The 27414-nt window shown below is 37.6% G+C and overlaps 2 protein-coding genes across 2 annotated transcripts in view; both read left to right on the top strand.

Moving 5' to 3' along the window:
- LOC124164914 (cAMP and cAMP-inhibited cGMP 3',5'-cyclic phosphodiesterase 10A-like) overlaps positions 1-19121 on the top strand; it is a 48606-nt gene extending 29485 nt beyond the window's left edge. Inside the window, exons 5-8 of the mRNA XM_046542144.1 lie at positions 6110-6295; positions 7810-7964; positions 17314-17483; positions 18961-19121. Of these exons, the coding sequence (XP_046398100.1) occupies positions 6110-6295; positions 7810-7964; positions 17314-17483; positions 18961-19121 (672 nt within the window). The remainder of the gene's footprint in view (positions 1-6109; positions 6296-7809; positions 7965-17313; positions 17484-18960) is intronic.
- A 93-nt stretch (positions 19122-19214) lies between these two features.
- LOC124165941 (cAMP and cAMP-inhibited cGMP 3',5'-cyclic phosphodiesterase 10A-like) overlaps positions 19215-27414 on the top strand; it is a 32853-nt gene continuing 24653 nt past the window's right edge. The window contains exons 1-3 of the mRNA XM_046543477.1: positions 19215-19324; positions 22924-23161; positions 23784-23939. Of these exons, the coding sequence (XP_046399433.1) occupies positions 19224-19324; positions 22924-23161; positions 23784-23939 (495 nt within the window). The 5' untranslated portion in view covers positions 19215-19223. The remainder of the gene's footprint in view (positions 19325-22923; positions 23162-23783; positions 23940-27414) is intronic.

Below are 27414 nucleotides of genomic sequence, written 5' to 3'. Positions count from 1 at the left end.
CACCAGTGGCATAGCCAGGAATTTTGTTCGGTGGGGGGTAGGGGGGGGGGGGTGCAAAACCAGGGGAAAATTAAAAAAAACAGGGTAGGTACCAAGTAGAGGGTTTTATATTAATTTTAACGCTTTTCATAATCGAAAAAGATTCATTTTTCAAAAATCTTTTGTAAATTCATGATTTTTCAATATTTGTTTTTGTTTTGTGATGCAAATTTAGTGTGCTTTTATATTTCGAGGGGACGGGGGGAGGGTCCGGACCCCCCCCTCCCCCGTCGCTACGCCACTGGAGACCACTGCTAGATTGATTGCGGATCACAGGAGGCATCATTGATATTCTCCAATTGGCTGGAATAAAACTTCTTCGACTGACGCCATAGGAGACCAGATACGTGTGCATAGTGGTATTGTCTTCTCGGGAAACCAGCCGGGTCAGCATGGACATTGCTGCAAGGCGAAAATCGCCCTGACGACGATGACAGAGAAGGCCGTCGAAACGTTGGCAGCAATGTCCATCCTGACCCGGCTGATTACCCGAGAAGACTTCATCAGCAAGATTCGCCGGGAAAGCACCAAATCCTTCATCGTAGTGGTATAGTTACGCTGGAAACACTATAGTGAGAGCTCAGGTGATGTGTGGGTTGTATATATGTACCATATTTTTTTGTCAATTTTCACGCACTGACAGACCTTACCTTTTATTTAAGCAGCTATATATACACCATTGTATAGATTAAAACAATATGTATTGATGATATAAAAGGTAAAGTTTCCTCTTAAATCTCTTTGCATGCAAATTTCGTATCACACCAATAGACAAAAATAGGGTATCCTGTACTTAAAAAAGTCGACGTGATATCAATGAAATCCGTGGCATCTTTAATTTTTCCGCCGAAAATAACAAAGTTAGAGTTTTTAAATATCAAAATTATTTTTTTCATTTGTTTTATTTAGATTTCCACTGGTTATAACTCAATAGGGTGGTTTCCTTCATCAAAGAAAACGAAAGGCATTGATTGCGATTCGTTACCCACCATTAGTGTATTCAAAATATACAAATTATTTTGTTTTAGAAATACCGGGTTAGACGAACGGCAATGGTCCATTTTTATCCTCATTTGAAAAGGGCCAGATTGGCGCCCATGCGATGCCACTCCACGTGACGTCACAGGGACCTAGTTTCTATACGAGAAGATAGGAGTTATACGTCGTCTGAGGTTACCATTGCATGCATGAGGCGCAGAGCTCAGGGAAACGTGTCTTAACAATCACTTATTAAAACTGGCTAAGGTCGGAAAGTTTTCCTCGTTTGATAAGTTATTAATAATCCTTATTTAAGCCAAGCGCTACCAGCCAGCAGGGTACTAGGCTAGCCGCTAGCAGCCTGCGTCGTATCAGAGCTAAGCCTCGCCTCAAGGTCACCTCGCAGGGCGGGAGGGGGAACCAGAAATACGTCACGCGGAGAGACTTCCCGACATTCATACTTAAGCGTCGTGCTTTCGCGCGCTTGAAAATTTTCACTTTTCATTTAATCGCGAAAAATAGATATCGTCATTTAAAAATCTAAAAGCGTGAAATACGTACTCCAGGAGTAATAATCTTTCGATTTAGGCAATAAAAAAATAATAGGAAACCACCCTATTGGTAAAGTAGCCTATGGATGTTTCTCTTCAATAGGAAAATCAACCAAAATCGTTGGCAAATTAATGGCTGATGCCAGGTTTCGCTACTTAGTGGGCCCTTTCCGCTTCTATAGCGGTGAGGTGTTTACCCCGTCCCACCCTTCTAACCCTATCCCTATCCCAGAGGCGTCGTCGGGCTCCTATCGCGGCGGCGTCTATTTCCTTGTTCCTTCCCATCGAAACCCCTATCCGGAGCGCGGGCGTATAAGTCTCGGGCTTGTTTCCTGGCCGCAGTGTGTTGTAAATTGTAACCCTCAGAAGACCCACCTTTGTGTCGTGATCTCTGTTGAAGTTGCCCCAGTTCCAGGGAATCTTTGCCAACTATGTTTTTAATTTTTTTTAACGTATGAACTTTTACTTAAGTCATCATTTTTTCACACATTTTAAAAGTAGAGACCAAGAAAAGGTTTATAAAGGGTTATCATACCTTAGCTTACAAGAAAGCAGTTAAAAAAGAAAAAAGTGGCAAAATTGTACCGGTTTGCGGTAGGTGAAAAAAATGCTGTAATCCACCGACAATTGGTCAATGACTCGTATCCATTCTGCATATATGCTCCCAACCGAAATTGCTACCCACAAATGCGGGTGGATGGACATCAATTTTGATACAAATTGTCCACTAAAGCAAAGTTAGGCAAATGAGTTTTGAATACTCAACATTATCTTGCGTAAACAGTTTCCCAATATCTCTCTTAATTATTACGAGAGGTCCCAAAAACTCTCGAGCTTATCCGTTTTGCTTTGTGTGAATCTTATTTTGGTTGCTTAGATTTTTGTCTTTAGCACAGTTTTGAAATAAAACGATATCAGCACGCAAATGATAAAGGATAAGGAGATACATTGATATGCTAAGCGTTGTTGTCTCATTGTGATTGGCATCTGGTTCCTCAAGCTCCTCAGACGTCATTTTCCATCGAGAATCACGAGGAGTTTTTCTTTCAACCGTTGGAATGCATGCGAAAGAGTTAAAAAAGTATACCAATTTCACGAGTAATGAAACATTTACTACTCTCGGAAAGAGAGCTATGATATACACACCACACCTCATTCAGGATGTACTACATAGTTCAGGGACCAACAAGAAAATGAAGAGAAAATTAAGTATAGTAGTTTGAATTCTAGTCCTATTAACGAGTTAGATCATCAGGGCCAATGGAAAGAGCTAGCTCATGAACTCCTTCGGTTGAGGTGTAATGGGATGGGTACCTCCGAAGAGATTTTCGTTATTAAGATAATCTATTGCTTTTCAGAGTTTTTATGAAAACTTGTGCTCTAATGGAACAATTACACCTTTCAATGGTTTCATTTAAGCAGTGTATAGAAAAATAAATTTGGTTCTCAATCGCATTGTGCACGATTTTGGGCAAAGTTCATCGGAATGTTTATTTTCAATCACAAATGAATAATTCGGAGAACCTAGCGAAGTTCAAACTTTTCTGAATTCTGCGGTAAAATGTTTAAGTATTGTGAAACAGTGCACACCCGAGAAGTGTTTCTCAACTTCATGTACCACCCAATTTTATCATTCTTTACTGTCATCGTTGAGCGGAATGGAAAGCTAAAATTGTACTTTGACATCTTTTTGCAGAATTTGCGTATAATTGTCACAACAGTAATCACTTTGGGCTTTTTGAATATTGAAAAAAAACATTTAAAGCATGGCATTGATTGATGTCGCCAACAAAAGCTCAACTTCTATGATATACGGTCCCGATCATCCGGCCTTAATGCTGTTGAGGGACAAAATATCACTGCTAACTGAATTACAACGAATACAATGAATTATAGGCATTGCAGCATAGTCAACGCAGTAAAATGCATGTTCAGACGGGAAGTACGCTGTTATCATCTTCAAATATTGGCTATAATTCGAGGCTTACGCTGCTATCGTCACCTCTGACGAGTGGCTATATCCCGTAGAAGGTTATTCATCCTTTATAAAATAAAATTTACTAAGAATAACATATTATCTGAAATTTTCTGGAAGATGATTAATCCACTAGTTACGTATCGCACCTTCATATCAACGTAAATCACCTCTACGAAGCGCCACTTCCGTTTCCTCAATTACATTTCCTGTGTTTTCTGGTACTGATTGCACAACAACGCATGAACAGCATAAGTTTTATACATTCCAATTTGTACGATGCCGGATAAAACTATTGAAGATGTATTTTAAATATGTGAGAGTTCTTATGACGGTATCAAATTCATCAGAAGTGAGTGCTTTAATACTTATGATAATGTAAAGAAGAAAATCCGTGTGCAAGGATTATGCTCGCTAAACCTATGAATATGAATTTTAATAAAACAGCAATCACTGTAGATAAAAAAATTTGTGTCATATATTCGTAAAAGCTAATAGAAACCGCATTCCAAAGTCTGGTGTCTGCAGTACCTACATGTCTATCGGAATGTAAAATGAGTCACGTGAAGGGAGGATAAGTATTCAAAGACGATTTCCTCTTCAATTTAATGAATGTATCAACAGAATATTGACCGCATCTTCTCCTATTCACAATAACTCAATGATAACTTATCGATATTGACCCAATCGCCTTCTGTAAACAAAAGCCGCCACGTACGTTTCCTAGGAGGTCCCTGCGGTACCTTATCCAACTTTTTCCAAACGGCTAAGGTCTTTACCGATTGGCTGACTTTTTGACGGCAAAATAATCTAATTTCTTGTTTCAACTATAGTTTTATGAATCTTTTCCCCCAAGTGTATTTATTTCGTATATATTTAACCATAAAATATCATAGCATGTCCTCATGTAAAATAAGGTAGCCTAACCTTTCAATGATTTTGTTCCCTCGTTATATTATCGATCCATCACCTTGAGTTATTATTGAGGACAATTAGTGCGCGTGAGAGGTAGAGGCAAAACCGGAGGGCTGAAATCGTCCAACTGAATTTGATGAATATTTCTGATGTGTCCTATCGGTCGCGATAGCTTCTGGTTACTAAGGTTACCTACGCCCATTGAAGCCAAACCAATATCAGTTCTAATCGGCAGTCCCCATCGGGTACGAATACGAGATTGGAGAGCGAGAGCCCATCCCAAAATGAGGATGTCTTAGTTGAAACAGCATATAAAACTATATACACCGATGGCATAGTTGAAAAATCAGTTTAACATGAGCACATCCCGTCAGCGCCCAAAGTTTTTTTTAAAAATTCACATATATTTCACTTTTAAAAATATTATAAATATGAGCTCAATACAATGAACACAATTCAAACTGAGTGAATAATAGAGGAAACCTTCTACTAAGTATGTGCACCGAAATGTACGCTAAAATTTACATATTAAATGCATTGCAGGGGTATTGACTCAGCATTGCACTAGGTGCTATACGGCACCCGTGGGCGTTGACGGGTGTGGCCGCAGGTTGTTTTCCTTGTCCTTATCACAATGGAACTGAACTTATCTTTAAGAGGAAAGTTTTCTTTTCACATGTAGGTATTAGAGATGCAACAGGCTGGGTCAGAACTAGGAGTTTTGTCAGGGGGGACAAATATCAGTTTGCCGCTCCCCTCTCTTGATCCCACCTTCGCACTCTCACTCCCCCACCTCTGAATTGTAATAAATCTGTAAGCCATTTCTTAGATGCGGTGGTAGAAATTACGCACCTTAAGTTTCATATTAAGAATTTTTGTTAGTATTATTATTTAAAAATGTATGAATTAATAATTGAAGACCTTAGAAGCCAAGAGTGATAAGTGCATTTTTTTTATTTTTGAAGATAAGTATACAGATAATGGTCAGTGGGCTACACGATACTGTTGTGGCAAAAGAATACAAGTGAATCACTGATATGCATATTCACACATAGGCGGATTTAGGGGAGGGGCACGCCCCCCACCCAGCCCCCTCAGACGCTTAAGCAATATACAAGATTTTTAATGCTGTTATCATTATGCTTGCTTTGTTTTGTGTATTACGGAGCCTCAATTGTTTAATTACATATTAATAACTTTCATGTTGAAATAAAGAGAATATTTCGTATAGTAATTGCTGTATGTTGTTTTTAATCTCAAATACGAAAAGACTGTCAGGCTCTTGTGCCCCCCCTCCTGGAAAACAATCCTAGATCCGCCCTGTGATACCGTGATTCCCCTAGATTCAGTGATTTACAGGTATGTCTTTCTTACAACAATATAGTGTACCTCACCAACCATTATTTGCAATTATCTTCATGAAAATAATTGCGGTTATCCCCCTTGGCTTCTATGGTCCTAGATTAACGTTAAACAATTTAATTAAAAAAATTAAATAACTTTTTAAAATAAAATTTTCACATTTTGTCACCCCCTAGAATCAGCCACATGGGGCACTTGTCCCGCCCTAGTTCCGAGCGTAGCTATATGAATGCTTTTGAAAATTGGTTCACATAGATATGGTTGAGTAATCTGGTCTTTGATACTGCAGGACGATTTATCAATCGCCAATGTCGTACTTGGATGGATGTGTGCACACCTGACGAAATCTTCCCTCAACGAAGAAACCCTTCAGAGCAAAAATGAGTTGCTTCGCATTCACAATGAAGCATTTCACGAGATAATGGCTTCCTTGGCTGGAGAAATTGCAGGAGATGATCTGATTTGTCGGGTTTTGGTAATTATACTGTTAGCTCTAAGTATAAACCTTCGACGAGGGATTTATTATTCCGATAGTGAAGTCAGACCTATGTATGAACTGCCAAATTATTTCTTCAATCATACAGGCCGTTTTACACGGGGCACGTAATTGCAGAATATGACATGTGTGCGAAGGCGAAGTTAAAAGTGCGAAGGCGAAGTTAAAAGTGCGTCGTGTAAAGCGGTGAATTGCTAGAACGCATGCGAGAATGCATGGATGTATGATGGCAAAATAGCGCTTTCTAATTTCGTTCGTGCATCCGTGGAACTTCACCCCATTGAGAAATTATTGCGGAACTAACTTTGCAATCACGTGCCCCATGTAAAACAGAAGGTCTCAAGTTTTACCCCGTGGAGATCGTTAGAAAAGAATAATATGTGATGGCGGCAGATAATTCTCTAGACATCAATAACGTAAAGCGTGTTGTTGGCTTAGTGGATAAGTGTAAGAGAACGGAGCTTGCCAGATGTCACCTCCAGAAAACCCTCCCATCCTCGCACATAATGTTGTTGAGTCTTGAAGTCATTTCATGCACAATTTACGAGGATTTAGTACATATTATACTTAGACAAGTTTGAGATATCGTAAATTAGAGTTAAAAAAGTGTCCTTTTAAACATAAAAAATGGTTATGCTCTGCATCCGCGATTATTCATCCTGTAAGTAAGGGAAAGCCTGCACTATAACGTGATGGGGAATGGTAGCTGCGTTAAAAGTTGTCACAGTCGCAGGATCTCTTATGGAAGCTTCGTACGTCAAACATTAAAAAATGAATCACTGAGTCTGTTCACCTCTTTATCCATTCAAAACTTTTTAATGATGAATCATAAAGGTAATTTTGCCCTCGTGTGGTCTCGAACATTGTTTCTGTTTGAATTAATTTAAAACAACGGCATTATCAGGCTAGTAGTGTGTAAATATTTTTAAATTTGTCTCATTTCCAAAATATTTCTTAAAAACAATTACTTTTGGGAATAAATTCTTCTTCAAAAAGCAATGAATGTGCAACATAAATTTAAAAATACTGGTTTAGAGACTTTTTTTCAGGCTTAATCTCGTGAAATTCTAACACATTGGCAAATTAACTATGTTACTGTTAACAAATAAAAAAATAGCTCGGCTCGTCTCACATGGAGGGATTGAAACAATGTTTTGTATTAATTTTCCAATATATTGCAAGTTGCTGAATTCCTGTGAGAGGCTACTAACTATAAACTTGCTAGATTTTTTAAAATGGATGGATGAAATTCTCGTTCCTAGTTTAGTAAAAATTCTGTGGAAGCTATCGCTCGAATGATCTGCAGTAATGATTATTTTCCGAAAGACGGAAATCTAAATTAGCATTAGTCATATAGGGTTATCTGGTTCCCGAGATTAATTTGATGACTTGATCAATTTTAGATTTTTAAATCTTTAAGTTCATCGTGCTTGGTTAAATTTATACTAATTAACTAATTAACACTATACTTATCAGAATTAAACATTTAACAGGGAAAAATCAAACGCAGAATGCATGCCGACTATATCCGTTTCTGTGAACTTGAACCTGATCACGAAGCAGATGCGCCGATTATGTGCAGTTTTTACGATGACGGAGTTAATATTTTTGGAGAACGATTGATAGCAAAGAAGACCGCCAAATATCGGTAAGTGTTTTGTCCACAATGACGTGATCGTCAGTGATGGAGCCAGGTAAGCTGGCTCGGGAAGGGGTACCCCCGCTTCAATATGGGGGTTTTCTCCCCCAGGAAAATTTTTTAATTTTGCCTCCTTAGAACTTTTATGAAGTCCAATCTCTGATTAAGATTTTATATTATGCAGAAAGCGTTTGCCAGGGCAGTGTGAATCATGGCTCCCACAATTTCGATTTGCCATATTTTTCTGGGTAAGGGAGGTATGATAATTTTTTTACAGTTGTCATTGACTTTGGCTTCTACTTATGTCATTGGCTTCTACTTTTCTCCTTTCGTTCTCCTCCCTCTTGAAAGTATATGGTATTTCAAGGGTCTATAAGGTGTGGTATAATACATGAATTTCAGTTAATGTCTCGGTATGGTACAGTATATTTCCTGATGAAATGGCGTGAGGATAGATTTTGAGTTAAAATTGTTCTTTTCAACCCTACCAAGGCCTGGTCAGGAAGTCCTGTGTTTTTATTGCATTATTGAATTATTTAATAACATTGTAATTTTCATCGGTAGCGATATGTACGGTAACATTTATAAGCTTTGTGTAGTTAAGCCCTTACGTGAATTTAAAATATTTTATATTTGTACGGTGTAAGGTATTTAACTGAAATTATATCAGAAGAAACATATGCAATTTTCCACAGTAAATATCGTGTAAAATTGCATGTGTTTATTTCAATATGGAAACACTCAACTCCATTAGGATCAGTTCATCTGGAGTTATTAATTGAAATTTGCAAAACAAAATATTGCCGTAACTCTTGTGAAAGAATTCATTAGATGATTACATTTTGAGTCTTTGAAAAGCACTCTTTGATACTCAAGAGATACGTAACTATCATCGTATCAAGTTTATTTCCGGTACTTAAATGACACAGTACCATGATGCAGAAATGTTTTAATGAAATATGCAGTATTTTGCAAGAAATTAATGCTGCAATTGAAATATTCCTCCAAATAGCCAGAATACAATACAAAAATCTAAAGTGTGGAGGCAATCGATAGCATAAAGAATAAGATTACATCATCGACAAGTTGATCCCCAACCTGTCCACGTCAAGGTATTATCTATCAATTCTCTGCGTCCTCTAACCAAGGAATTGCCTTGCGTTGTCATGCGAAACCGTACACAATCATCGCTCTCAATAGCTTTTAATCCCACGTGTGCCGACGTAATCGCACTTATGTAGGTTTATTGTGATAATAGTATATATGTATAAGGCTTAAGGTGCCACTTCACGCACGGTTTGAACGAAGCATTTTCTCTCCATTGGGCGTGAGTGGGGCTGGGCAGTATTTCAAAAACAAGTATTTTAAAATACGTATTTGAAATACATTTGTAATTTATATTTGTCATTTCAAATACAAGACCTGAATGTATCCTGTATTTTGTATCTCAATTAAAGATTGTTGGTATTTTCCCATTTCTAAAATAAAAAAATACATTTGTAAAATACTTATGGAGTAGCTCTGATAATCCTTCTGTGAAACTATGCTTCAGAGCTTAATTTATTTTGTTTGAATCGTTTTCTTCATGTTTGCAACATTCATAACGTGCCAAGGCAGGTTATATTTTTTAAAGACATTTTAGTTTCCATACAAATGTATTTTGTATTTCAAATGGTATTTAAAATACTATTTTGTAGTTTGTTTTTCAAATGAGCAAGTCAAAGGCATTTTGTATTTTGCATTTTAAATACATTTTGAGAGGTATTTTGTATTTAAAATACTCCTCGGCCAGTATTTTGCCCAGCCCTGGGCGTGAGGTAGTATTTTCCTTTCAACCCTGAAACATAAATTTTATGCATGATGGCCAGGGATATTTAGCATGTTGTTGTAAAACTACCAATAAAATGAAGGATATGTCATCTGCGTCCAGAGCGTGCTGTTTTTTTTAAGGGAAATTAACGAAGAACTGTGCGGAAGTGGATTGTTTTTATGTTCATGGTCCTCATTGGTATACTTCCAGTAACTCACATGTAAGAGGCATGGTGGTAGACTGTACCTGTTTTAGAGAAAGCAAATTTTAGTATACATCTACCAAAAATAAGAATCCTTTGCTGGCGAGGGGCTACTGAACAATTTTTCCCGTTTATTTTTATTTTTTGTGACGTATGCTACTAGTAATGATTCTCGGTAAAAAAAAAAAAATGTTTCACTCACACATATTTGCTGAAGTCTTCCAGAATTTTCCTAAAAAAGACTACCACTTTTCCCCATATAAATTTTCCTGGCTGGAATTAATGAATTTCTAGTGTTTCTCTCTTGCAGATCTTATCTCTTATCTTTCCTTGCAGGTCCTAAGTCAGATATATTTCTGAATCTAATCTAATCTGAAATTATTAGGGAAGATACCGAGTCTTATTGGCAGTTTTAATGGGTTGATTATGGCGCTTATTATGTGAAGAGGAAATAAGAAATGTTGATGTCTCAAATTACTCCGTGTAAATTAGCTCCAGTCTCTTATATCACCACTGAGATAGGTTTTTTATATATTCATGGTCATGGCAGAAAATCGTATAGCTAATTAAATAGTTCATCATTTTATTTTACTGCTGATGGCTTGAAATCGCAGTCAATATTTATGGTGCTGAGACTATTATTTCTCATTTTTCCCTACACTTAAATTTTAAAATCTCTATGGTACGTGTTTTTAAAGAGCTTTATGAATCTACTGGTATGTACGTTACATAGAGCTGAATTTATAAAATGCAATTATCATTTTTCACCAGTTTTAAAATAACAATTTCACCTTTTCTCAGAGCAAAAGGAAATACCATTTTTTGATCGGATAAATAATTATGTACCCTCTTTGCGAATCGCGTCAGATTTACCTTTATTCGAGGGCTATTTTTGTTTTTGCATAGCTACATCTTGTTTCTTTCTTCATTCCACTTTCAGAAAATTATATTGATTGTATTCTCAATTTGAAAGGAAACCTTATTTATTTCTGAAATAGTCGTAAATAGATTTGTCGGTACTACCACTAGCTTGGAAGGACCCATGGATGAAAGAGCGTCTGCGTGGAATCATAACCATTTTATCTCATATTCTTAGTAAATTAGATGTTCTTCTCACATCATTGGGTCCGCCTTTTCTACTGATATATATCGTATCTTTATAATTATCACTTACCGTATTGATCTTAGTACGACAGATCTGTACCCCAGTGCTGGTAATTTTAAATACTTTTGTGCTACTTCTTACTAACCAACCTTTGATCCGAGATACAGGTGTTTAATATAATTTTAAAGAACGAATTTTGCTTTTTTTCATTTACTTATTTGTAGGTTTGCACAAATTTAACAACTTTGTTTAAAAAAATGGCAAACTACGTTTTTTCAAAAGATGCATGACGTAATATTACGCCCGTAGCAAAAATCGAAGGATTTCACGTAACGTAATATAACGCCCATGGCACGCAAGGTGTTACAAGTGGTACTTTACGAAAGCCTTATCTCCGGCATTACTTGACGTAAGCGAGGAACGAGAGCTCAGGATTCGAGGCATCGACAAGAGGCGGAGGGGGAAAAAACGTTCGACATACCCGTGAGAGGAAGGCTTGCATTTGGGTTAAGGGCAGTGCTGGAATCTCAGAGCCAACATATACAAGAGCGCTCAAGGTGGCTGCACAGTTACCAAATACTGAGGCCAACATTAAAACCGCAACTTCATTGTTAAGATGGAAAAGGATAAGAGTTAGCAAATGAAACTATGAATTGATTTTACTATTATTAGGTATGATTCTAATACTTCTCCTTCTTTGCGAATATTTAATATACTTTTAATATTCTTCTCAACCACTTTGTAGAGTTTGGGTCCAGTAAAAAGGCTAAATTGGTAATCGATGCCAACGTGTCGGCAAATTTCTTTGCCATCCTAAAGGATAACTGCATAAAACCATGTAATACCCAAGTATTATTACTAAAGTATTATACCGATTAAGGGATTTTCTCAGTGACTCGACAGCTATGGGGACTAAAGTGCGTAAAGGGACCTAGAAAGTGTCCCCATAATATTATTTTGTGGCATGTAAATAATGTAAAATCCTCAAAAAGTCAACATTTGTTTGGAAATATCATAAATGGATTGGAACCCTTTATTGCAGTAAATTGATACATACAAGAAATTTTACGCAGATTCGTGTTAAGATTGTTTTTAAACGGTAACTAGAGATACAGACATGGACAAAAAATACTTAATTTTATATATTCATGTGTGCTGGTGGTAATGGTGAAGATGAAATAGTTCGACACTGCTTCAGATTAGGTTTAACTGATTGAGTGACATTTTTAACCCCTGAATACATCAGCGATTGAAGGAGAGGCTTTGGCTCCTAAAAATAATAATAATAAAATTCGCCGAGCCTTTCTGAAAACATCAGTTAAGTCATTACTACCCTGAAGCTGAAATTTAATGTAAACTGAAAGTGAAAGAGTAACAACTACTACGCATTTGATAAGATGACGTGCATTCAATAATATTCACGTGCTTCTTTTTCCGTTCATGTATTAAGTGAAACTACTGAAATAAACCTTACTATCCGATTTTTTTCTGCTAAATACTTATGAGTGTTGGACGCTTCAATTACTTTTATTATTTCCTTCATCCACCAATGAGTGAATTCATTATTCTGCCATTTTTAATAGAATTTTACAAAAGGGAAATCGGTACTTTCATGAAACAAACGTTTTGTCCAGAGCATACGGCTAAAGAACGCAATAAAGAGAAACGGTTTTCTTCCCGACGACTCAGTTCTACAAAATAATTATGAGCACGGGTGCTGATAGACAACCCAAACAGGTTAATATACGGCGGAGACGAAAAAGGAAAGAGTTATGTAGGGCTCTATCGAGAATGACAAATGGGAATCTGAGGAGAAAGTGGATTCGTCGGCCGAAGGGCGAGAAAGAAACTGGGGTCACTCGCTTTTTATGAACCTGTTGTTATTGCGCTCTCTTCAATGGCATTCCCGCGCCACTAAGGGAGCTCACCATCTCGGAGTAAAGTGTGGAGCTGGAAAACAATTGGTTGATTGGTCTTTTATCTTCGAATGAAGGAATTATGCTATGATAAATTTTTATAAATAAACAGCACTATGCTAGGCACCGAAAATTTTTCAGCGGAAACTTTTGGGATAAATCTCGAAAACTATGCTCGTTTAGTTATATTAAAACGGCAACTAGAGGGTAAGACATGGGAAAAATACTTAATTTTACAATTTCATTGCATTCGGAATTCAGCTGAAAATAACCATTAAGCAGACAAAGGTTGTCTTATCATTATTTATGTCTTTTATTATTATTTTCTTATTATTATTATAATGTTACTGTTATTTCATTAGTAAGCAGCAGAAGAGATGGAGTCAGGACCAACATTTTAATTTAATGTAATAGGGAAACAAAAACTGGTAGATTATTCTTATATAGTAGGTATTTCTGTTATTTGGCCGTCAGGATAATTAGCGATGTGAGAAGCATAAACAAATCATATATTACTTCTATCGTTCGTACCTTTAGTTCGTGCCTTCATATTCACAAATCCAATAATATATACTTTAGTCATGGAAAGCATAAGACCCCGTATTTACTGTTACTACTCGATTCATTTCTTTTTGGTGTAATATCAGCTAAGTCATTGTGCTCGTCCCCAATTTCTTCTTTCAGTTACCGGTGGTTGAAGTTCAATCTTGTTTAACTCCCGCCTTAAGAGGACGCAAATTGTCCGAGAGAGGAGCGTAGGTTGTAGATAGGGCATTGGATGACTTGAGTACCTTGATCAGGTTGGTGGAATAAGTTATTACTTCAGGAGACTAATGCAGCTAAAGAGCTCTTACAATTTTGGAAGTTGTTGGCATCTGGTTATGGAAACTAGGATAGAAACTGAACTCAATTTGGGCATGCTACTGGTTAAAAAATGAATATCAAATGGCGCAATTTTCAGCTAACCGGCTTGAACGCCATATGTCATAAAAATAGTGCAAATCATGCGTAAATATTGCCGCCTATCTTGATGGTGCTTTTACATAGTAAATTAAAAGTAATCTATTTATAATTTCTCAGCCATTTTCTTCTCTTCCGTTTTAAACCTTGTTTTTTTACGAGTCGTGCGGCACTGAGTATATTTTGTCAAATATTGAAAAAATCGGCAATCTCATGACCAATCGTTTATTTTTCTGATTGGCTTTGCTGCCTTATTTTAAGTTACTGACGGGTAGCCGTTGAGGACTCATGTAAGTTCAGTCGGTGTTTTGATGTGGATTTTTTTCCTTTGCAGCATCGGAAATACACATCCTGCAGAATGCATTCTATGAGTAATCCGTACTTTTTCATTTACTCAATAAAATGCTCTCAGTAATAATGTAATAGTGGCTTATTTTAAATCATGAAAAAAAACATCGAGAGTAATCGAGCCTTAATCTAACACTCAGGATACTTTTTTTTACTTTATCGCCGTTCTCTTCTCGTCAAGGTTTAAGATAAATGTCAAAGCATGCTTGTTTTCACATTGGGATCTCTATTTATAAAATATCTCCAAGTTCATACAAATTTACCGAATCCAATCATGAATTCTCGTTTGTCATAAATCAATAAGATTCTCGTTGCATTGCGGTTCATGAGGGAGAATATCAAAGCAAAATAGGGCAAGAATTTTTTTTGGCAGTAAGGCAATCTTCAGTAAGTCGATGCGTGAAGGACAAATGCCGTCCACAAATCAAGGAAAGAATGATAGTCTCATATTGATCTTATAATTTTATACAGCTATCTAAACATAAGCCTCTGATAATAAAATTAATGAAACTTAAAGTTTCAATTTCATCATTAGATTTCGTGCATTGAGTGGATTTCCATTTTCATTCAAATCCCAGTAGTAGAGAATTTCCCTAAAGTTGGTAAATCCCACGCATTGTCCTTGCCCTGAGGTATCTTATTCTCTTCTCTCTGTTCTGTATGCGATTATAAATAGCTTCTGCACTCTAAATTCTCTACCATTGTTTGTATGTAGCACACGCCTAGCCTTACTAGCTACTGTAACATAAATATACGGGGTGAATTTAATTTATTAAATTTTTCATCGACGCTTCCTGCGTGCATCTGAACGAAGTGAGTTTTAATGATTAAAGTAATGGGACTTTAGATAAAAGCTGCAGCCTGAATCACACGATCATTTTTTTCGTCGCGAAAATGATCACTATCGCGATCACTAGAGTGATCATTCGCAAAATGATCGTCGCCGGCAATTGTTTTTCGCGATCGCGATGAGGATTCCCATCGCTATTTTTCATCACTCTTCCGGTCGCTTTTTCCGTCGCTAAAGCCGTCCCTAAAACCCCATATCAGCCAATCGGAACGCATGCCTAAATGGAGTGATTGCAGCGCAACGTTTGACAATAGTGGGAATGACTAATATGAACAAACACGCTATATATATCTTTGTTATGCGGGTCCTATGACAACGAGCTGTGATATCGGAAGTGATGCGAAAAGCGACGGCGGTAGTGACCGTGTGATTCAGAAAAATGATCACCAGAGCGATCGCTTTTCGCGACGGGAAAAGTGATCGCGATAGTGATCACTTTCGCGACGAAAAAATAATGATTTGGCTTAAGTCATTAGCGGCATTGAGGTTCGTGTGTCTCACCAAAAATATAGCTCGTGTTATTGCCGAATTTTGAAAGCAGCTTTTTGTGCTGACATTTACCACAACGTGCGTATCTCCTTCTGCGTAATTATTTTCATAATTTAATTTGTAATTTAATTTATTTTCATAATTTTATGTCGCGTTAATTTTGCTTGACTGGTGTCATCTATTGCGGATTTCTATGACAACACAAACCTCAGATTGAAAATGTCGTTCTTCTCCTTTGGATATGCCCATGGTGAAGACTCTTTCAAGGCATAATTTTTAGACAGAATTTCCCACAGTTTAGATTTGAGAAGGCTTCGATGGAAATTCAATGTGGCACCGATTTGAAATTCGTTGTGTACTTTAGTTATGTTTTTTATGCAATTGATACCTGATATTCTTCTTATATTTCTGAGGTATAAACTGGTATACCTGTTTATACCTCAGAGTAAGGATGGGGGAGAGTGCGCTTTGGCTACTGCGCATGTAGTCAAGATCCCGCATATACAGCATATACATCCCACACTTCCCACAATTCTTCCCACAAGGGATTCCCGCACTACTTCCCACGATCACGTGGTAACCATGTTGACTACAAGAATCTGCTACTGCGCAGCCTGAAAGCGCCCTCTACCCCAATCCTTACTCTGAGGTTTATACCCCAGAGCTTTTTGAGCTTTATTGTTGTACTTGTCAAACGGCCAACACGGTTCAGTGTGAATTTGGTCATTCAGACAGTAACACGCCTTGAGAATATCGTTTCCCGAAACGTTGGCCAATATGACTGAATTAACCTGGTGTAGAACTCGAGAATAATTCCTGAATATCATTCACCAGGAAAAATTAAAATTATTTATTATGATACACATTGCTGGAATATTTTATGAAAACTCGTCTACAAGATTGTGACATAATTTTCCAATACTTATGAATTGTGGCTCCAACTATCGTCACAAGTCTTCAGAAAGACCGAAGATTTTTCAAATATTTTTTTTCGCATATGAATGTGAATGCGCTTTGTGGGTGCTCGACTTTTTAAATTTATCTTGGGAGGACTATTATGTGTTCAAATTTTTATTCATTCACTCTTACAATAACCTAAATTGCATTATATAAAGGGTGTTTTAGGAGGAATCTGGAGGTTGCAGGGGTGATAATTTTAATAACTTTTTTATCCATAAAGATGGGGTCGCAACTCCAAAACTTTGAGCTTAATAAAATGAGAGCTTTGAGCGAGTATCAACAATACGATTGTGCAATGTAATCCATTTTGAGATTAATTGTTGCAGACAATTATAACCGCACGTTTTTTTCCAAATTTAATTATTTTATTTCCTAAATAATCAGAAAATTAGGGACCCCGCGCACTGGAAACTTTAGCAAACCAATTAAATAGTTGCATTGTGAAAGTTTCCAGTGCGCCGAGGCCCTTCAATAAAATGTCTCAAAAGCTGGATACCAAAGAAGAACAGTTTTCAGGTAACCCAAGGAGCATTTAAAAAATGTTTCCCATGCCATAGCTCACTCAGTAACTAAGCAGCTGCGACCCCAGGTTTATGGGCAAATAATCTTAAAATTGCCTTCCCCACCACATCCTGAAGTATTTCAGATTTTTCCTGAAACATAGAAAATAATCTCCTTCACTTTTACCCTTATTATCACGTTTAATTCTGACCAACAGGTTTACAGAAGAGTTTGGTCCGCTCTGGAAAGCCGTCGAAGAAGTAAAATCTATCAATTTAACATTTCCCTGCTCGGATCCTGTCTTTCCGAAAATAGGAAACTTTTACAAAGGAAATGGAACAAAATCTTTGCTTGCATACCCTCTACCACCTGAGGGATCTATTAGAGGTAATGATTTTCTGTTGAGGAAACGAAGTTTTTGAATCCTTAAGTTATGCAATTTCAGTATCAAATGAATGATACACGAGTTCACTTCGTGGAATGGTGACATGATGGATTCAAAACTAAACTTTGTTATAATCCATATAGTATTTATTTAAAACTACCGCTTTCCACCTTTTCAGGTCATAATCAAGAGTTAACCGAACTAACTTTCACTTCAGCGCCCATTGACCTCTGTTGTTATAAACGTTTCCCCATAAATACTTTATTTGGCATGGGCTGTAATGCTTACGAGGCAATGGGCCAATCGCTGACGTGTATCAAGTTTATAATAATCTTAGAATATGGGAAATATCCCCGTGAATCTTCTATATAATTTAAACTGTATAGATACCTTTTTCTCAACTTATACGCAACCAAACTCTACAAATGAAGTACCAAAATGCACAGAATTTATCAGAGAACATGCAACGGCATATCTTACTTCCTTAATATTTCTATTGTTTCCTAAAATTGGTTTTTAAATAATTTAAAAAAAACAAAAAAAAACAAAAAAAACTGTAAATATTCCTGACGTTAACGGCGCACTAACTGATACATTTGTTCATTTGCAAAAATATCTCGCATTCTTTAAATAACTTTTATCAAAATGCGGCTGATTCCACATTCAAGTCTCCTGTTGATACGTAAGTATGAGTCATCATGTGCGTTTAACAGAGGATAGTGTAATTACTTACAATGGTGTGTTTAAAGAGGTCCTCTAACCTCAATTTGTACATAAACATTCCAATTAAATTTGTACATAAGGCCCTGCCTTTTTTTCTACATTTTAAAATTATAAACGCGCCTATCCCTCTGTGGACCTATATTGAAAAGAGCGGGGGAAGCCCGCTGGGAGCGGGCGCAGCACGCTCGTAACTACTAATAAAGTGAAAATTCAAATGGGGATTTTTCTCTCTCCATCATCTGAAATTATGATAAATCTGATTTTTGTACATCTGACCTTCATCATTGAGTAATCATTTGCGAGGTTTTCAAATATAATAATGAATGCATAATTTTTTGTCAATTTATTATTTTTGGAATATATAATATAGTAGGGATTAGTCTGAGAATGGTTAAGGCTATGACCGCGTGCTCAAGCTAAGGTGACTTGGGAGGGATCGTAGTGGGGCTCTTGTTTGAAAATGCAAATTAAATGGCTATTCGATCACACTCTTGGCTCATTCTGTTTACTTAGAGGCTTCCCATGACTTATTGGAGTTAATCATTTCAAAAAAATTTCTTAGCCACTTTTCTTGCTTCTAGTATAGCTTCTAGTGTTATTTCTAAAACCTACTTTTATTAGAAATGAAATGGCGATGAAAAAGACTGGAATAGTAATTCAACCAATCTTTTACGAAACCTCAGTTAAAAGGAGGAATAGAACATAGATGAATAATTTATATCATGAATAACTTTTAATAAATAGTTTTTACTGTAGGTGCATTAGCTGTGGTGAACAAGGTGAATGGTCCTAGATTTACTCTAAATGATGAGATTATTTGCGAAATTGGGATGAAATACCTTGGATTGCTGTGCCATTTTATCTCAAAGAAATCAAGTGTTGAAAAATTGGCGAGTATTCGATCAGTTTTACCTTAAGTTGATAGTGTATATATTTGCAGTAAATATAAATGACAGTCTCACACCCTCTCAGTAAATTTGTCACGCATGGTTGTTTCACAGGCCCACAAAAGGAAACTGATGGAAAAACTTCTCCAGTCAAAATTTAAGCCAAGTGAAAGTGAAATGGAATATTTTATAAATTCTTATAAAACGCTAAGAATGCCAATGGACTTCCTTAGGTAATGTTATTGAAATTTGATTTATTTTTCTTAATTTGCGTGAAATATAAATTTAACGTTATTATTCATCGACGTGATAGTGTGTTGTAATGAGTTGACATGCTAGATTTGTTAATTAGATACTGGATGGCTGATGTTTCTAAATTGTGATATGTACACGTTAATGTTATGGCGTCGAAATGAGGTATGATTTATGAAACAATACTTAATTAGCGGAAAAATCGATACTTGTGTCACGTAACTGAAATCAGCTTACCACACGGCCTTTAATTTAATCACGTGAGCACATTATCCCTTGTCAATTGCCACAATTTATGAGAGCAGTACCAAATGCTTACTTCAAAGGTAAAATGGTTTTTCACAGCTCATTGCAATACTATCTTCGTCATCATATTGGTTAACAATCCTGATACGTATTGATAAGTCGCATTCCTGTACTCGATTCGTCATATTTAAGCTATTTTAAATTTTACACCCTTGGTAGCTTATCCTTTATAACTAATCCGAGGTCTTTCTTTGCTGTTCTTTCCGTCCATCTATCCTTCCTTGACTGTTGTATTCAGACCATAATGTCTCAAGATGTGGCTGATTACGTTGCTTCGTCCAACCATCAGAGTTTCAGAAGATTTCTCTTTTCTCCCACTCTTCCAAGGATGTTGCCTCGTTCACTCTGTCGGATACACATAATACATTTGTTATTTATTCATTCATTCCCAGTATCGACAACGTTCGTATGAGAATCATAGTCAGCCATCTTATTCAAGAAACCCGTTCATAGGCGGATTTAGGGGAGGGGGCATGAGGGTAAGTGCCCCCCCGGACCCTTAAAAAATATGCAATATTTTTAATACATACATACATTATCATTGCATTCGTTTTGTATTACGAGGTATCCTTGTGCCCCCCCCCACCCCCAGAACAAAATCCTGGATACGGTCTTGCTTTTGCCTCCCCCCCCCCCCCCAGAAAGAAATCCTGGATCCGCCCCTGAACCCGTTGATGAAACTCTATCTGTCCTGAATAATCTCAAAATGGGAGACATGGCGCAATCGTATTGTTGATACTCGTTCAAAGCTCTCGTTTAATTAAGATCAAAGATTCATTGTTTCAAACAATTATAGTAGCACATTTTCGTCCAATCTTAATTACTTAATGCCCTTAAAAATCAAAAGTATAAGTAAAATGTCGAACAGCATGAAAACTCAAGAAAAACAGTTTTCATGGTAACTGCAAAGTGAATACAAAAGCAATGTTTAAGGTTGCTACAGCTCAGTAATTAAGGAATTACGGCCCAATGACTATGGACAAAAAAATGCTTAATCCAACCACCTTCTGAAGTATTTTAGATTCCTGCTGCAACACTCTGTATACGCTACGCAGAAATGCATTTAAAACTTGGACGAATCTATTATTCGGAGTATATCCGAATCTATTATCTCACTGGAGAAGTTTCGGTATGTGGAGAGGAGGAGTACTGATCGATATCTCACAGTGGATGTTACGATATGATATGTAAAATATCATAATTGAGGCAATAAATGTATATATGGCTTCCGATAGAATCGCTATAGTCACTTTTGTTTTCATAATGTGGTTACAATACACCACAAGCAAATTCTTAAGATTTTGACGTTATCGTGTTGAAACGCATAATATTCAGGATTTTTTCATTTCCTAGGGATGGTAATGCATCACAATATGTTACGATTATTACTGTCCAGATGTAACCAGACGTCAAGTTCCCATGGGTTATGTGTTGCATAGAGGCGCTTCTTAGATATTAATTTCGCCAGAAGAAACCACCTCTTCTGACGTAATCGGGAAGCATACTTAATTGGATAAGATGACCTTTCCATTTTGTATGGAACTCCAATTGAAATTTGAAAAATACAAATTGTGTAACCATTACCAGAGGCATTTACGTTACCGGCGGCATAGGATGAGGCATGTTGAGAGGTGGATCAGACACGCAGCCACGGGGGTGGGCTTTGGGAGCTTTACCCCTCCCTCTATTTTTTTCCCTTTTGGCGACTACCCGCGATACAACTGCGAAGGTGAGCAATTGCCCACAGGAACTCCATACCTCCTCGAACCCACTATTTTTCGATATATTTACATTTCATGATGTCTACCAATAGAAACGATAGATTTAATTTTCATCACTATGCAAACGAACTATTAAGCTGATTGAATGATGGCAGTGAAGATTTCTCGGGTCTCACACAGAGTGAGTGCTTTGCATTCATCGACACACGTCAACACAAGCCGACTTGCGTCGCGATTTTCGTGTTCCATTCTATGTGAGTCGCCGACTGTTGTGACACAAGTCAACAAACGATAACGCGCAGGAATTGGAGAGTTATAAACAGTTACCTCTAACAGGTAACTCGTGAGTCGCATGAATGGAAAGCGCCCAGTAAGGTACTCCATACCTCCTTCCGGCGTTTCGATGTGCCACTCGCCCATCATCCACAGGGACTCGGGAATTCAATGATTTTTAATTCCGACGATTCCCAAATTCCTGAGGACGATGGAAGAGTTGCACATCGAAAAGTCGGAAGGAGGTATGGAGGACCTTCCGTGGTGTGAGACCCAAGAAATCTTCACTGCCATTGTTCGCCGAGGAAAAACAGATATCACGTGGCTAAATGATATTTAAGGTTTTCCGACGCGTGTCAATCGATGACAAAATATCCCCGCATACCACCCAAGCACCCCACTGAAACATATTTCTGGCTCCGAGCCTCTGAGGGACACGTTTAACGATGTTTGTGCCCCTAAGGGGCGGGTTTAGGATGAGTGTGGCCCGGGGCCGATTTTGTTGGGAGATGTTGCAATTTGTAACGTAATGACAGAAAATGCAAGTACGTAAGACAATTTTTAAGCAAGTTTATAAACAATATACCAAACTGAGCTCTTCGTCTTCCTAAATACAAAAAGAGCTGCGCGCGCAACTCGTGTTTGTGACGACACCGCTTGGCGTGCCACTGGTTTCGTTCAGAACCTCATTAACAACGCCAACGGATAAAGTGTTTTTATCAGCAGCGTTAAACATTTATTGACGTCAATGCTTGATGACAACACGTTAACCAAATACAACCCATCTTCACTTCGAATCCCTATATCGATGGCTAAGTTCTAACAACACGTATCTCAAAATTTGGCTAGTCTGAGTTGACACTGCTAAAACTGTTAATAAACAATAACATTCAAGTAAAAAAACAACTCTCTGTTTGCAAATGAATGCTTCTTTTTCATTTTTATGTATTGTTGGTTTTTAATTTCAATTAAAATTGTATACAATAAAAAAAATAAATCGTTTTTTTTTTTTGCTCTCCTGAAAAGTTGCTATTTTTGAGATACGTGTTGTTGGAACTTAGCCACATGGATATACTTGATGTTTTTTTTCTGTTTTTCCGATTTTATGAGATTTACCTCTATATTGGCGGAAGGCTCATGCTTGGTGGGTGACCCTGAGTTAGCGGATGGCCAAGGGTCCGGGCCCTTATTCCTCCCCTTGATCCGGCCCTGGTACCCATACTGAAAAATTGACGATAAAATTCGCCTCTGCCTATCCTTAACGTCTTAAATCTTTACAGCTACAAATGGTGTCCTTTTGAAGACGAAGAGAACATGGTCGAGCTGTGTGTGCACATGATGAAGGACATGCTCGAGCCGCAGTTGGCCACCAATGATCCACTTCTCTTCGAGCTCACGTGCATTGTGCGCAACACCTATCGCGATCTGCCGTACCACAACTTCGAGCATGCTGTGGGGGTCATGCACTGCGCCTACATCATCCTGAAGAGGAATCGTGGCTTGTTCGACCAAATAGAGGTTAGCCAGCTATCTGTGGCGTTCTCCACGGTCGCCATCTGATCACTCTAAAGGTACATACAAGGGCGGGATGAAATGGGGCAATTGAGAATGGAATACGTGCGCCAATACTTCAAGTATAATTCTGGGCGTCATTCTTGTGCGGGGAAAGGATTACCGAGTGGAAAAGATTATCGACCTCTCCTTTTCTTGGAATGAAGTGTTTGCAACATTTTGTCACGTGCACAAGGAAACCCCGTAATACAAAACGAACGCAATGATAACGGGACCGTATAAAAAATCTTGAACATTTTTTAAAGGTCTGCGGGGAGCACGGGGGCACGTGCCCCCCCTTCTAGATCCGCCTATGAATACGGACCCCAATGTCCACTGTTGGACATCGTTGCTAATTTGTTTGACGGGCCTTTTGGATATTTGACAGATATCCATACAACGCTAATTGGATTAACATGGATATTGCACTGGTTCAAATGTTAATACCAACAATGATGTCTGGATGTTGTTGGGGCATCGATTGCTGCTTGGGTGGTTTCTCTTTAATTTAAGTTTTCCCATTAATAATGTGTATTAGTGGCAACAGTTAGTCAGAATTCACATGTTTTTCTCTTCCTTTCATCCAAAGGTCACTTCTATCATGATTTCGGCGCTTTGTCACGACGTAGATCACCCTGGTCTTACGAACTCCTTTCTGGTCACCATTAACCATCCTCTCGCCAAACTCTATGAAAAATCTCCTCTCGAGCATCACCACTACTACTTGTGCTATTATTTACTTAAGGTAAGCATTTTTAAACCATATTTACTTTATTTCACTTGATCATTTAATTTATATTTGTAACAAAAATAGACATCAATGGCTGATCTCTATCAAGATTGATGGTTAACCTATTCCACAAAATCTCAGTTATTCTTTTCTGGGTGTAACTCTTGATAATCAAGTCTCTTGTTGGCTTCCCACCTGGCGGGCTCGGGTTCTAATCCCGGCGGTGGCAGAGAATTATTAGAGACTGCCCGATCCCTGCTTGAATGTTGTGTGGAGGACATTTCAAGAGCAACACTGCGTCCGTCAGATGGGACGTTAAGCCGTGATTCCCTTGACGCCTTTCGTTAAGAGCAGACTAATTCCGACGCCGGGTTTCCGACCCTTCGTTTCTTACCCTTCCTTCATGTCTCAAATGACCTCAGCTATCGGTCGCCTCCTCCAAATACCACAACCTTAACCACGACAGGAGCATTTGCTGAAGTTTCGCAGTAAATTGAGTTCTGTTTTTTTATATTCGAGAATTCTTGTCATTTTTTTCCCTGAACGTTCCGGACGGATGACGAAGATTCTCGTCATTAAGGCGCGTCAACCTAAACAATTTTAAAGCATACAATACGTATTCGTTAGTACGTTTTCAGTTGTTGTTCGTTATTCATAATGAATGGGGAACATGCACAATTTTTTATAACCAGATGAATCGGAAGACCACTATCTAAAATGGATGTGGTAAAAATTTCACAGGTGGCCTGCGGTTTTTTACTGAGATATCACTCTTTAAAAATAATTCTTTCTCGGCAGCCTGAAAACACTGCGTCATGGGGCAATGGACGCGTGACGTCACAGAACGATATTGCTAGAGACTATTGTTTATGTTTTGACAAGAAAGTAAGTGGATGCTAATGATGGAACGGCATTTAGAGTAAATTATTGCTTTGGTTTCTTAATTAGTGATTTTCACTAACCTTAATTGATTATTTCATTCAAGCATAACAAGCATAATGGATGTAAACGAGAAAAAAGAGAGAAAGGTTTACAAATCTTTTGTCGTGCCCTGTTGCTCAAATACCTAAAATTCCTCGCCGAATGAGGTTTTCATTTATGTCCCGAAAGATTCGAAGAAGAGATTAAAATGGTTGAGAGCCTGCAGAAGAGATGTAAATTCTATATCGAAACTATCAACAGTTGTGACGATCATTTCAGCGTACGTGCCAGTAAGGTTGCAAATCTTATTTATGTGAGTTAAAAAAGATTGAATTGAGCCAAAGGATGTTATTGCCACGTAATATAAATTGAAAAGTTACAAACAATCACATTAAAGGAAAAACTTAATTATGAACGGAAAAAGTGTCATTATATTTCAAGAAAAGTATTATTATAAGATTTTTCTACCGTGTTGATGGATACTTTCGCGGGGTGGTGCAGCATGCGCAGCAAGGTTTTCGGGTTGACCTTGCTGCGCATTTTTCTACCGGTTTAAGTACGTGTGCATGGAGCTTTGATACTTGCATTTTTCAAGTCATATATATAGATGATTGAGCACAGGTTCCAGTGGTAATGAAGCTGACAAACTATGTGAACTTGAAGCTGAGTCAGAGGATGACCGGGAGAGTAGTTCAGGTATTTCCTCTCAAGTGTCATCAAGTGTTGGGGTTCAAGTACGCACTAAATTCAGGAGTAAACAAACGCAAATAAAGACGTGTTTCTGATAGGGCGACATCACAAAAAAAATAAAATCTGTAAATACCCAGACATCCCCCATTCAAAGTTCGAAGAGAAGGAAAGTCAGTAAAACTTTTGAGGAGTCGAGCTCCGAGGAGGATATGAGTGAAGAAGATGAGTACAGTTTTTCTGATAATTCATCTAATGACTCAGAAGCTGAATTTATTAATGAAAATGACTCAGTTGAAAGAAAGCAATAAGCAATTGCAGGAATAAATTCAATTAATAGAAACCATAAGCTGTAAATGGGTGTACCTGAAAACTGTAGCTTCATTCTGGGCACTCTTCAGAGAAACACAAATTTACATACGTCCATGATCATGCTAACTCTAAAAAAGATTAGACTTAATGAATGCTTTACTATTCTCTCTGATGAGTTTAGCATATCATTTGGCACAGCTAGTAGGGTGTTCCATGATGCTGTTCCAAAAATATCCCAATGTATGAAACAGCTCATTATATGGCCAGCCAAGAAAAAGATATTAGAGTCACTGCCCATACCATTTCGATCAAGGTATAGCCATGTACAATCAATTATTGATTGCTTAGAAGTAGAGATAGAAAAACCATCGGACCCTGTAAAACAAGCTCTAATATGGTCGGAATACAAGTCTGCAAATACTCTGAAGTAATTGGTGTCTAGCACACCTGATGGATTAATAAATTACATATCTAAGGGCTTTGGAGGTCAGATATCTTATTCACTGCTTGTAGAACAATGTGATTACTTTAAATACTTGCCTTCTCATTGTGCTGTGATGGCTGTTCGGGGTTTCAAACACATTGATAGCTTTCTTGGTACAAAAGGCTGCACATTAATTCCACCCCCCGGTGTTAAGTCTGAAGTTAAGAGCACCAAAAAGGAAGTAATGGAGACGAAAATATTGCCAGCTTGAGGATTCATGTTGAGCGTGTTATCAGACGCATTAGGGAATTTAAAATGTTAGTTCCTCATGCCTGTATAGATCACAATCTTATTACCTTGATGGATGATGTGATTATTATATCTTGTGGCTTAATTAATCTTCAGGCTCCATTAACAAAGTAGCATCCTTGAAAAAATGCCGACAATGAAAGGGAGTGCAAAATAAATTTATTACGAAAATATAACAAGAAGGATATGGGGCCAGTTCTGGGGTAACTAAAAAAACTAATCATGTTTACAGCTGTTGAAAAGAATAGGAAAAATATTTTTCTCCCAAAACCTTGTGGCGGCAGCCACAACATTCATTACAAAATCATGGTCACACTCAACCCATAGACAAGAAATATTCTTTGTCTTCTCAAAATCAGGAGCAGCAACACAAGTGCAGCTCTTTTTTCTTTTTTTTCAGAGATAGTGCCATATTATGAGACACATTTAGTTTCCTAAATGCCGAATCGTATTTTTGGTGAGTGACGATGTTGTAATAATTCAGAATTATTTAGGCATTAATCATACCTGAAACATATTTGTACATTAGTCTATTATTTCATTACTTATATGCAAACGACTATGGAGCTGATATAAGAGAACCGCATGATAAGTTTGGTATTAAATTTATGGATAACTAATAATTAACCGCTGATGAAGGATAGTTTATTTGATTTCAAAAATAAGTATTTATAAACAGAAAACAATGTTAAAACTTAAAAATTTTCCTATGCATTAAATAGCTTCCTTACCTGCTTGCTTTCACTCCACGCATCTCGGCGGCGACGAAAGAATCACTGTTTTTAAGGAAGGCGGCCACCATAAAGGAGTCAACCATAGGTAAATTGTCTGACTGCG

This window comes from Ischnura elegans, chromosome 9, assembly GCF_921293095.1.
Source record: "Ischnura elegans chromosome 9, ioIscEleg1.1, whole genome shotgun sequence".
NCBI classification, from domain to species: Eukaryota; Metazoa; Arthropoda; class Insecta; order Odonata; family Coenagrionidae; genus Ischnura; species Ischnura elegans.
This window is presented reverse-complemented; position numbering and strand designations above follow the sequence as displayed.